Source organism: Oncorhynchus kisutch, linkage group LG7 (assembly GCF_002021735.2).
Source record: "Oncorhynchus kisutch isolate 150728-3 linkage group LG7, Okis_V2, whole genome shotgun sequence".
NCBI classification, from domain to species: Eukaryota; Metazoa; Chordata; class Actinopteri; order Salmoniformes; family Salmonidae; genus Oncorhynchus; species Oncorhynchus kisutch.
Genome location: NC_034180.2, coordinates 28,579,752 through 28,593,128, shown reverse-complemented (window position 1 = coordinate 28,593,128; position 13,377 = coordinate 28,579,752). Strand labels below are relative to the sequence as shown.

The 13,377-nt window shown below is 42.4% G+C and overlaps 1 protein-coding gene and 1 long non-coding RNA gene across 2 annotated transcripts; one reads left to right on the top strand and one right to left on the bottom strand.

The window, feature by feature from the left end:
- Window positions 1-2,990: 2,990 nt before the first annotated feature.
- Window positions 2,991-12,625, bottom strand: LOC109894394 (protein LBH). The gene is made up of 3 exons (XM_020487847.2): window positions 12,351-12,625; window positions 7,217-7,322; window positions 2,991-4,783 (listed from the first exon to the last, which is right to left on the bottom strand). The coding sequence occupies exons 1-3, from the start codon at window positions 12,377-12,379 to the stop codon at window positions 4,580-4,582; spliced, it is 339 nt and encodes a 112-aa protein (XP_020343436.1). The 5' UTR covers window positions 12,380-12,625; the 3' UTR covers window positions 2,991-4,579.
- LOC116374688 (uncharacterized) lies at window positions 11,232-12,168 on the top strand. Its single transcript, XR_004210599.1, has 2 exons — window positions 11,232-11,799; window positions 11,974-12,168. It is a non-coding gene; the product is annotated as an uncharacterized LOC116374688 (long non-coding RNA).
- Window positions 12,626-13,377: the final 752 nt, after the last annotated feature.

Here is a 13,377-nt window from a genome sequence, read left to right as displayed (position 1 = left end):
TATAGTGTACGATATCCTATAAATTTTGAGTATTCTTATCAACAAAGTGGTCCTGACAATGGGCCAGTTCGTATTGCATGGCCCGGTGCCCCAGGTGGGTGGAGAGTTCACCAATGGAATGATCTAAAATGTTCAAACCCCGCCCTCCCCCGGCACACTGTGCCATATGCAAAACAAATTACCCCAATATAGCAGTGGTGGCGGGACAAAGCAAGTGATAATTACTGATTGGCTGGGCCCGACCTTCTCCCTGTGGTCCCACGTCCCTTGCTGTTATGAGCTGACTATGTATTAATAACTTTTTAAGAACCACTTTTTCCAGGAAGAAGGAAGCAAGGGAGAATGTCAGCCATAGAGATACACAGAGGACTCATCTTTGTATTTGTGCCATTATGGCACCTGTGACAGCATGGGCAGCACCATTGAGGCAATCTCCAATTTGATGTAATAAATGTTCATATTCGCAATTGGCTAATCCCTCCTGATGACCTTGTTGGACATGACTCTAACAGGGTCATCAGCAAATGAAGTTCGAAGTCCCACCCAGTTGACCACATTAAAATGGTGGAAGCCCTCAATGGCGCTGCCCATGCTATTACAGCCTTGGCCACTAGAGGCCACTATCCTTCTCTATGTCAGCTCATTGTTCACATTCCAGAACGTGGTATGAGGACACTGAGAGTGCACCCTGGCCAATCTAAGAGGCCCTTGTCCCCCTCAGATAACGCCCTCTTCACCTTTGATGGACATTTCCAGGTACAAGTCAAACAAACTTGACCAGATCATGTTTATCAGTACAAAGCAGTGAGTCATCTGTGAAGTGTGTTTTCACAGACTTGACTTGTTCCTGTAAAGCCCTCAAACTCAACTCTGGACCTCAAAGCCAGTTTAACTGCACTTTTTTCATTGTTCCCCTCTAGTCAGGGGCTGATTAAGGCCTGTCTGTGACACCAGGTGTGTCACAGACATTAATTGTCAGGTAGAACAGAAAACCAGCAGGCTTCGGACCTCGTAGGGTAAGAGTTGAGTACCCCTGCTGTAAAGTATCGGCATGTGTGTTTTCCCTCATTGTACTATGATGTCACTGTTCATAGCACTCTTCACAAATCTTGAATTCAGCAATGCGTTTCAGTAGGTTGCAAAAATAATTTCAGTGTCTGAGAAGAGGTTAGAAAACAGGAAGTGTGGTCTATGCTGTTATATATTCATTTGAAGTCGGAAGTTTACAAACACTTAGGTTGGAGTCATTAAAACTCGTTTTTTCAACCACTCCAACAAACTATAGTTTTGGCAAGTCGGTTAGGACATCTACTTTGTGCCTGACAAGTCATTTTTCCAACAATTGTTTACAGATTATTTTGCTTATAATTCACTATCACAATTCTAGTGGATCAGAAGTTTACATACTAAGTTGACTGCGCCATTGGACAGCTTGGAAAATTCCAGAAAATTATGTAATGGCTTTAGAAGCTTCTGATAAGCTAATTGACATAATTTGAGTCAATTGGAGGTGTACCTGCAAATGTATTTCAAGGCCTACCTTCAAACTCAGTGCCTCTTTGCTTGACATCATGGGAAAATCCAAATAAATCAGCCAAGACCTCAGGAAAATAACAATTGTAGACCTCCACTAGTCTTGTTCATCCTTGGGAGCAATTTCCAAATGCCTGAAGGTACCAAGTTCATCTGTACAAACAATAGTACCCAAGTATAAACACCATGGGACCACGCAGCCGTCATACCACTCAGGAAGGAGACACATTCTGTCTCTTAGAGGTGAACGTACTTTGGAACAGAACAAAGGACCTTGTGAAGATGCTGAAGGAAACAGGTACAAAAGTATCTTTATCCACAGTAAAAACAAGTCCTATGTCGACATAACCTGAAAGGCCGCTCAGCAAGGAAGAAGCCACTGTTTCAAACCCGCCATAAAAGCCAGACTACGGTTTGCAACTGCACATGGGGACAAAGATTATACTTTTGGAGAAATGTCCTCTGGTCTGATGAAACAAAAATAGAACTGTTTGGCCATAATGACCATTGTTATGTTTGGAGGAAAAAGGGGGAGGTTTGCAAGCCGAAGAACACCATCCCAACCGTGAAGCACGGGGGTGGCAGCATCATGTTGTGGGGGTGCTTTGCTGCAGAGGGACTGGTGCACATCACAAAATAGATGGCGTCATGAGGGAGGAAAGTTATGTAGATATATTGAAGCAACATCTCAAGACGTCAGTCAGGAAATGAAAGCTTGGTCTCAAATGGGTCTTCTAAATGGACAATGACCCCAAGCATACTTCTGAAGTTAATGCAAAATGGCTTAAGCACAACAAAGTGAAGATATTGGAGTGGCCATCACAAAGCCATGACTTCATCCCATAGACAATTTGTGGGCAGAACTGAAAAAGCGTGTGCGAGCAAGGAGGCCTACAAACCTGACTGTTTTACCAGCTCTGTCAGGAGGAATGGGCCAAAATTCACCCAACTTATTGTGGGAAGCTTGTGGAAGGCTACCAAAAACATTTGACCCAAGTTAAACAATTTAAAGGCAACGCTACCAAATACTAATTGAGTGTATGTAAACTTCTGACCCACTGGGAATGTGATGAAAGAAATGAAAGCTGAAATAAATTTTAAAAAAAAATCACTGACATTTCACACTCTTAAAATAAAAAGTGGTGATCCTGACCTAAAACAGGGAATTTTCACTAGGATTAAAATGTCAGGAATTGTGAAAAACTGAGTTGAAATGTATATTCTGTATACATGCGTCAAGAAGCTAGAGACGCAATGATGTGCAGGAAGTAAAACAAAAGGGCACCAGATTCTGTAAACAATGCAGGTGAGGGGAATAAAAATACTTTAACAAAAGAAAAAAAAAGTGCATTTGTTGAAAACAAGGAACTATAGGGTTTCCCCAGAGTGTATTTTGCTCCATAGCACTGGATCTGCTTCTGCAACCTCTGACATAGCACAAGGAATCAGTCAGACAGTTGGAAACAAATTCAAATGTTTATTTACAACCTCTGTTCGTCAGAGTAAAGTGATCTAAATACAACAAAACATGAGCAAAATGGCAGCTATCCTCCCTGAGCTTTACAAAAACAAAGCCCAGTACCTGTGGGTGACAGCAGAGAGAAAAGGAGATGTTCTGTACAGAGCCCTAATGCCATTTACAGAGGGAGAGACATACACAACTTCATATACACTATCAGAACAATACATTAAGGTATCTTATTTTTTTCAGCAAACATCATGCCTTTAACATCTTTCCAAGAAGGCTGAACAGCTGGTGATGTAGAATAGAGAAATAGATTGCAATTTGTTAAACTAATGATGTTTTGCAAACAAACCAGGTGGCAATTTATGAGTCGGGGTCAACTAACTGGCTTTAACAAAACAAGGACAGATACCAGTAACTGTTTTTAAGATTATAAAAAGGAAGCTACTGTGGAGGACTTGTTAGTAAGAGAACAGAGTCCAGAGTGTATGAACTGGAAAATTGGGAGTTGTTCAGAAATGTACAAGAGGTAGCTAGTCAAGTCCCTGTATCGTGATATACCTTACTGGTTGAGGGTGACATAATGGCTGATCAGTGAAGATGTGATCAGTGAACTCAGCGCTCTGGTGAGAATCACTTAGAACTAATTTCAGCCTCATGAATGTTTCGTGACAATAACAAAATAAACCAATCAACAATAACCTCAGGTATTGGCTCCGAGGGCAAAAATGTCCTTCACTGAGTGTCTATTTTAGTGACATTGTTGGTTTTAAATCACTACATCTAAAAAAATACATTGATTCATATTGACTAATTCCCCCCCCCCCTCCCTCCAATACCTATCAAATGTCATCAGGGGGGACAAGACAAGGGAAAAAACAAAGCAGATGAGTGTTTCAGTGCACAACCAGCGTTCATATTATACTGTACATATCATGAACTTTTATAGAAGTAGGGAAGAGTTCCCTCTGTGTAAAAGTTACTCCTTTGCCCAACGGAGACTAACGGTCTCTTTGTGTTGTTCACAGTAACCCCTACTTCCTGTCAGTCATCACAATCCACCGAAACGAACAAAACAAACCCCACCAACATACACACAAGACTTTAAGACAGACTTTGAGATCCACAGACGGCAATGGCAATCGTAGTCATGTACATTTCAATCCATATATCGAAGGTATGAAAAACAGAAATCCGCTTGCGTACCAAAGCAGTAGTCTCTGGGTATAAGAGTCTCTGGAGTCATGTGGCCAGCAGATTTGGCGTGGGCATTGTAGTCTCCTTCAGTACGAGATCTGTCCATGGAGCACTGAGCTGCCACCGTTTTACTGGACCTGCATTTTAGGGTGAGACACAGGGGTGCTTGGTGTGTGTGTGTGTGTGTGTGTGTGTGTGGTTAAGCAACAGAGGTGAAATCCAAGAAGTAGATTAAGTAAAGCATGCATATTGCTTCTCTTTAGAGTGATGCTTTGGTGTCAAGGGAAGGAAAGTGAGCATCACTGACATGTGTTCCCCTAGTCACTCAGTGAGTGGTTAAGTGCGAGTGGGATGTAGGTGGGAGTAGGGTTTGTCGTTTGGCCTCTAGTCCTGGTTGTTCTGCGTTGGCTGTCCAGTTTGGCTTTTGCCATGGTTCTCCTTCTCCTCTTCTTCACTGACAATGAATTCCTCAGGAGGCCAACGCAGCTCGCCGCTCTCCACTTCCCCCTCTGTGGGCTCCACTACGATGGAGGGCAGGCGGTCTTTCAGCTTACAGCAGCGCTCGAAGTCTGAGGGGTCTGGAAAGATCTGAGGAAAGCACAAAAACACACTTAAAGTCCTGGGTGTCCTTGGGTCTGGTCACAGTTTTTCATGTGGCATCATGCTACATTTTACAGCTTTGGAAAGCATGGTGCCAAAGCTGTTTTTAAGTGCTTACAACTTGTTATCCAACACCGTGTGACTGACAAATGGGGAGATTATACAAGAGCAAGTCATAGCATTGAAAACCTACAGCAAGTCTGTTATCGTCAAGAAACAAAAAACCAAGCACACTAAGGAAGTAGACCTTACTAATAACTTAACCAAATGAAAACAAGGTGATAGATATTGTCAAGTTAATTTGTCATATATGCAGAGGATACACAGTACAATTAAATGCTTACTTACTCTGTGACAGGATGACTAAATAACAACCAATACCCTGATGATACTGAAAGCTAAGCAATGGGTTAACAAAATCATTAAAAAAAGCAGTGAAACCTAGACCCAAATGTGTTGTGGGTGTGCAATGCCAGACTTGCTGATTTTTTGGGATCTAAAATGAAGGGCATGAGAGATTACATGCATTCCCTGCCTTCCTTTTGCTCTCAAGACAAGAGAAATGGCAACAACAAAAAAAGAAAGAAAAAAATAGCCTTTCCTGGTCCAAGAACAGCATTTTTTAATGTTTGGATAAAGTGGAAGAATATTTTTAGATCTGCATATTTCAGTGGGAGACATTGGAAGAGGAAAGCGATGTCGCTGTCTGGGCAAAAACACAGTGGAAAGAAAGCATTAGATGAGGCTGAGAAGGATAGAGAGTGTGAGGGGGAGGAAGAGAGGTAGGGGGAGAGAGTGGCTGGGAGAGAGAGCGTCCAGCTGTGTCCAAGTCTCCCTGAATACAATGAGAGGGGGATGATGAGAGAAAGGGAGGAACAAAATGTTCTGAAAACGGCTGTGTTTCAGTATGTTTAGACGGGCTCATAGTAATGGCTGGAACGGAATAAATGGAACGGCATCAAACACGTGGTTTCAATGTGGTTGATACCGTCACATTCACTCCATTCTAGCCTTTATCATAAGCCGTCTTCCCCTCAGCCTCCTATGGTGTGGGTATGTGAGTGTGAGCATATGTGTTAGTCAGTGCATGTGTGTTTGAGTGAGTACGTGTATGTTAGTGCAGGTCTGAGAGATGGTGAGTATATGTGTGTGTTAGTGCATGTGTGCGCAGGGAGGTTTAGTATCTCCTTGCCTGTGTTGCTAATGTCTATGCGTCATCACCGAGGGGAATTGGGCAGAGATTAAGCTTGCTATAAGACCACCGGCAAACACGTCACAGCCTGTTCTACTTCCAGCGACAGGAAACGGCAATGCATCGCCAGCGAGGCACAATGACAGCTATTTTGGGTTGTAGTTGTAGATCAGGAATCACTCCAGCGCTGACTCGAACAACAATTGAAGCTGCCACAGACAAGCTCTCACCTCCGTAACATAATCAACCTCCAGTTCCTCTGCTCTGGAAAACTGCATTCCTTACATCACTCTTTCAGCGATGAATACCATGTTGCCTTGCAGAAACACAGCTGGCATTCAGGTGATGGACTCACAAATTGGACCAAAGCCAAAGAATTTGGATGAGGAAGCAGTTAAATCACCCAGCTGTCTGTCCACCCTCATGGGCAGAGAAGAGACCTTCACCACCTCCTTCCTTATCCTCACAGGACAGACACACAGATGGTGTGTAAATGGTGAGGGGCAGGCAGCCCACCTTCCTATAGGATCAGTCTGCATCCTCCGAGTCAACTCTGACACATACAGGTCACAGACGATCATAAAGGAGTGGGTTGGCCTTAATATGGCCCTGATTGTTTGTTTACAGAGATGAACCATTGACCCAGCAGTAATAAACAGAAGCAGCGGAAACAAATCAAACTTGTCAAGGCCACCAGATGGCTTGCTATTCAGAAAGTTGCCTGTGGGTTGTGACATTGCGATTCTACAAACTCCTATTCATTTCCTTTGCATGTTTTTAAAGTCTTCGCAATCATCTCTAACTCCGTGCAAAGCTGCACTCCTCCCCACCACGAGGCAAATACACATTTTTCCAACCACACAAAGACCCTTTCCTTAAACAGCCCCCTAAATTCCTAAAAAAGGTTTTGTTTGCATAACTTGCAACAATAACGCTGATGATTAGACCTCCTGATTGGGAAAACAAACCACTCCTTACCCATAGTCCCCTGGGTGAGCTGCTTACAGTAAGAGCTATAATGGAACATACAGCCTTGGCTGTCCCTAATCCATCCTTTTGTTCAGAGGGTTACTAATAGTGGTGGGGACATTTGAACAGTGACATAAACCAATTAAACTACTACACCCTCTGCTGCCCCCCCCCCTCCCCCTTTGTACCATGATCTAGCAGCAAACCAATTTCCCTCTGGGACAACAAAGTAGAAACTTGAACTTGTGTGTGCGTGTTACCTGGAAGGAGAGCCGGTCCTTGCTGGGGCTGAGCCTCATGTCCTCCATGGGGGTGCTACTGATCATCACCTCAGTCATGTCGTCTCCACTTGGCACAAACACTGGGCTGGAGAGAGACATAGGGGAAAGGACTGGGTTATTCGACTATTCAGGATCTACTGTTAGTCACTAATTTTCACACTGAGGAGCATTACACAGAACAGGTACATGTGTCACAATAATGGTGCTGTACAAGAGGCTGCACAATGAAGAACTGATAGGTTGGTGTAATATAATTTACGTGTAGCTATTACTTTGGGAAGTAATATGCAAATTCATCCAGTCCATTTAGTGAGATGACCGAGTATGACTTTCATGTAGTTGATGTGCATGAGATATGGCCCTTTGGTATTGTGTTTGCAATGAAAAAGCTACGCATAAGCCTTGTTCAGTCTTTCGTTTGGTCTGTATGCATGCATGCAGTGGTTTACATTTAGTCTGACCACTGACAGACTATGCAGCATAAATGTAGTGCACAACAAAGCTACACCACCACCAAGATGTGGTTTGCATTGAGTATGTCTTCGTACAAGATGAGGTATGATTTAACTAGCAGTGAGGGGACAGTCATAGCAAGAATGCATTGTGGGCGTGCAGTGCAATTTGACTGGAACCTCTAACACGGGACGGACCCAATACCCTCGGTTACATCAAAAGGTTCACAGAACTTTCCATTTTAGTTGAAGCAACAAGATGTTGTTTATCCACTTCAGTGCACTGTACATGCTGAAGCACTGTAAGAAATGACTGAACTGAGGCACTTTGTGGGAGGAAAAGTTATTCTTGGGATGTTTGAGAACCAAGATATCAACCGAGCAGAGCGTTCTTCTCACGCTTTCTATTTAAAGCCCGGTGGCACAGTGGTCAGCGTCCACAGGACTATGGTCAGGGTGGTCAACCCACTATAGGACAACTACAACTGGGACAGGAAACAGAACATACTGTAGATGACCACCTGCATCAGATGAGCAGCTCAAGCACATACTTGGTCCAAATATAACAAGTCAGTCATTTGTTTCCACAAAAAAGTAGAACATTGGGTGCCATTAACCTACTTTTAACCCTGAATATATAAAAAACATGTTTATTTTAGAGACGATGGAAAGTTAAGTGGTTAGCCATTTCGACATATTCTAGACATGATCAGTAAAACATTTTAGGTAAACCTATGAAGTGCACTTTAAAAAAAGGAGCCTAAATTCTTTATCATCTCAAATTAAAATATATATTTTCCCAATACTTGTCAAGTTTCCCCAGAGGTATTTTGACAGTAATCCTGTGTACAATGTCAGATAAGACCCTGAGCTGTGAACCCCGGACTTCAACTCCCTTTATGGAGAAATTAAGAGTGGCACCTTTCGATTTGTTAACATTCTGTCATCGGAGCATGAAACGTTTTCACCATAAGAGGTTGTGGGCAAAAATAGAGATGTTTCCTATGACTCAGTTTGCCAATCTCTCATGTTACTTCACTGCTTTGTTGAGTTCTTCTTTCCAACACGTCCATGTTTAACATCATTCAAGAACCTATTAATCCCTGCACAGTAACGTTAAGACCGTCTCCAATGGGAATCAAGACTTTCCATTAAAAGAACACGTCAGTTTAGAAAGCACCAAAATAAAAACTTCTCATACTCTGACTGGCAATAGACAAGTGGAGCTCAACAACCAGTATTTCATTGTACAGGGATTAAGTTCCAGATAAAAATCTTTGAACTTCGGTTAATCCAATAATTGCAAATAAAGGCCCTAGGCCATCCACATTTTCCAACATCACTTTCATGTAGAAAGTCAGCCTTTTGGTCCCATAATATAGGACCGAGGCAGATGAACACTTTATGGTATATGGGATTTGTTCCTTATCCTAAAGAATGTGTACATCTATTCTGAATCTGTCAGAAAGAGTCTCAATGGCTTCAAACTTGAAAAGGAGAAATGCGCACGAAAAATCTATTTACAGGGCAACATGTGCATTGCCACACCCCGAAGCAATGGCTACTGCTGTTAATCTTTCAATATTTCCATTCCCAAGTTTGCATTACCATGTGTCACATACAAATTGGGAGAAGCAAAAATTATTTTGTGCAGGTGGGAGCCACAGGGGGAAACGCACAAGCCAAGACCAAAGGGCAGAATAGGCTTCTGGAATCTTGTACTTTTACAAGTCAATCAAGTCGGTGACAACAATAGCCGGAAATCTACAAATAAAAAAACTTGCATAACCTTTGGACTAGTTGAGTGTCAAAAATGTTTTGTCAGCAAAGACATGCTCTTGAACCCATTTCATTCTTGAGGGGAGAGAGAGTGACATAGGGTACGCCAGAAACGCATAGACACAGAGCGGTGACAGTACAGACCTGTGCAGAAGAGAGGGGAGAAAGATAAACACTGCTTGTGCCAGTCATATTTCTGCTCTGGGATCGTACAAACATCCTGCTCAGCTAAGAATAACAGAACGTCAGCCTACTAAAACATAAAGGGGCACAATGACAAGGAAGTGGAGGAGCACACGTAACAATTCGACTCGGGGAGAGAACATACCACTCAAATACATTATATCTAAATGTGTCTGCTCGAGATTACGCAATGTGTCCTTTTTTTGTGGAAATGTCTGCCTCAAGCAGCCATGCTAAGTATAATCAAGAGGCTCCAAATTGATGAGGATAATGGATTACCACAGGCTCACGTCAGGGATGCAGATAGGAAACACTTCCAGTTCAAAGTTTGCAGCCATTGTGTCAACTAATTCAGAGGCCAAGAGATCAAATGTCTTGCACTCCTACTTCTACCCTAGCAGGACCCATACAAGTACACATTTATTCTATAAGGGCACCTCAAACCCTCTGTCTAAAACGCCCACTGCCAAAGATCAGTCACGGCACTCCAAATGTACTCAAAACATGCAGTCCAGATTTGACCTAGGATCTTAAATCATTCACCAGGATTGACCTGGAATGGCTCCTTTCTGAATGACCAGGCCCATTCAGGTAATTGTACAAGGTTTAAGTCTGTAGTAGTATTGCCAAGTAGAACTTTTGGCTAGACCTGTCATCCCATCTTCAATGGGCATGTGACATGATCAGGCACTTCAGTGCTTGGCACTTCAGTGACCCTCTTTAGCACTGTCCACAGGAACATCTAGGCCTACATACTGTACATAGTCACATGCTCATATGGGCTAATGCCAGTCCTATATGGGCTAATGCCAGCCTTAGACACATTCCAGTCAGAGGTCTGGCATGGGACGCATCTCAGACTGACACGTGTCCAGGCTAAACAAATAAAAAACGAAGGATCAGAGGTCACCTGCTGCATTTAAAAGATATAGGCCAAGTGAAGGGGTTATTTCAATCTAGATGGGCTTTTGGGAATCATTATGGCACATTTGTGAAGGTCTGTCTGTGGGTACATAGTTCCTGCCAAGTTGTCTACCAGTCTCTCTACCAGAGGCCCATGCTCGCCCAAGGTGCTGATGGAGACCAAACATATATCCCCATAGCAATGCGACTCAGTGCACAGGATGGGATATTACATGTTGCATAATTGACATGGTTTCCCCTCTACTCCTCCCAATGCTACGCGCATCATAAATCTGAGGTGCAGGGGCGACAACACGAAGCGGCTGCTGACATTCCATGCCATCGCTGGACTGCCTGGTGGCCAAGTCACAACCTGTAGGTGTGTAGAGGGTGGGAGGGGGCCCTCGTCACTCTCACTGAAACATGTTGGAATGAATGGGCCATGTCCTGATCACCGCTTTAGTCCATGGGCTGCTTTATGGAGTGGCTCAGCCTTCTCAGAATACAGGAAACACTTTCAGGCTTACTGGCTGGGCAGAAGAAGCTCATGTTTATTTCAACTCAACTTGATGACATATTGCCATGCCACATGTTTTTCTTAAAAGATGCCACAATAGAGTCATTTAGTCCATGATGACCTGATCAATTCATAGGAGAATGACATGTTCTTGTTTTTATTTTTTATTTTTTTTATGTTACACAACAACTGCCCATGGCAAAACATGGAAAGCTATCAAATGCCTTACATTGGACTGCAGTTATATAATTCATGATTTTATCAACCTGAAATTCAATAACTAAACATTTTGAAAAAGGAACAGAAAAGTGCTACATTAGGTAGCAATGCATGAGGAAACAATAATCAAGAGATCTAAGCAAAAGGATCCCCCATGTAGCAGATTCTCTGAAGAACAGAGAAGCACACTGAAAGCGCAGACGAGAAGCTTTGTGGTTACAGTAAGTAACAGGGTCGGGTCTTCACTTCCTGGTGCAGGCAAACCGAGACTTGCAGAGGTAAAAAAAAAAAAAACAACAGAAGCAAAACAAAGTCTTGGTTGAAGTTTTTGGACAAAGTCTTCTTAACCTAGATGCAATGTTACTAGCCTATATAGAGGTAGGAGTACAGAGTAAAATGGAGAGATTGAGTCACAAGCCTCCTCTAGGTGATGGACCAACCGTGAAAGGATAAGAGGGTCATTCCATCTCCCTCTATTACACCCTACCACAATCGCCTGCCAATAAAAGGTCAGTAGTCCCAACCACTAAAGGTCAAATGATGTGAAACAGTCTTACATATGGTTTAACACTCATTGTTGTATCTTTGCTTGCCGAGAAACAAAGCTAAACTCATGTTATGTTCTTACTTCTGCAATTGTATGTAGTCTGACTAAAAGCTATTGTATCTCAATGCTCCCATAGGAACGTGAAAACATTGGGTTGCCCATCTATGTCCCCTTGTGAAAGGAAAAAAAGGTGATCCTCAAACACACCTGAAAAGACAGTCTTGGTGGGCCACCTGACACCATGTGAAAAACAGAGCAGTGCTTTGTTTGCGATCTGCTCTCTTTCAAGTGGATTACACGTTGTGAAATAAATAAAATAATAATCCACTAACCTAAATCGTAGTCCTCTTGATTATACCCATTAGCAAATATAAAAACAATAAAAAAAAATAAAAAAAATCACATACAAAAATGAAATTCTGTTTAAAAAAACAATCATTAAAAAAGTATTTCAGCAACATAGAAGTCATTACATCGGCGTAAAAAAAAGAAAATCATTACAAAAATACTTACCAGTATATTTGGGGAGAAAATACAGACATGAATTCACACCTGCAGTTGATTCTGATGATCAAGGAATTAGTCTGATATTGATGGTGTATTTCCCCCACAACGGAACGTCTGTCACAAGAAGATTAAACGCAAGCGTTTTTTTTGTTGAGAAAAGTAGAAATCGAAGCGGAGCGGTGACCTTAGTGAAACAAACAACCCTCAAGTATTTTTGCCCATCTGATATCCTGACTAGTTTAAATGACTTTTATGTAAGAGGCGTGTACTGTCCTGAAGACACACCTCTTTCACATGGGGTCCAAATTATTAAATGGAAGCAGCATCACTACGGACCAATCAAATGACAGGTGCCTCGTACCCGCGCTGACGATAGCAAGGGATGAACAATTTGATTGGAAAGAGAAAAGATACTGCATCACGCAGGTTTCCATTGATCCAGGTTAATTCAACGAAAGCAATGTCGCAAAAAAACTAAATCATTGCGACATGTGTAATGGAAACGTCGGATATAGGATACATTTTCTAAAGATCGACAACATTTTTATCGTTCGACAAGGGTGGATTATTTTGTGGAACTTTCCTTATTGAGACAAATTGAATAAAGCACGTAACTATAAAGCTCCACTCTACACTGCTTGCCAAATCCATTTTTCAACTATAAACACGTTTCTTTGCAGGACAAGGCTTGTCATGACTTAAGAACGCCTGAATTGCTTCGCCTTGCATTTCTGGTTGGCTGGCAAATTTCACCATCCGATTATTTCAGATCTACATGAGTGCAAGTTTCACCATGTGGTGATATGTTGGCACATGAGAATTATTAGGATATGGGGCAAATATTAGTCAATTAATGCATTCAGGGGCGGACGCGGACACGAATTATCCACACCAGCCCACATCACTGTGCGCCTCTGCTCTAGCCATTTTGTTTTCCTCCCTGTTGTGCTGTCTGTTTCAGCATCTTTTTTTGTTGCTGTCACTCTATGCTTCTTCATGTTCTCTGTCTGTCTGCTTAAAACTGCACTGCAAA

Coding starts and splice junctions, on each gene's coding strand:
- LOC109894394 (XM_020487847.2), bottom strand. CDS start 12,379: ATGTCTGTATTTTCTCCCCAAATATACTG. Junction 7,323..12,350: donor TTTTCTCCCCAAATATACTG/GTAAGTATTTTT, acceptor GTCTCTCTCCAG/CCCAGTGTTTGTGCCAAGTG. Junction 4,784..7,216: donor AGGACCGGCTCTCCTTCCAG/GTAACACGCACA, acceptor TGCTTTCCTCAG/ATCTTTCCAGACCCCTCAGA.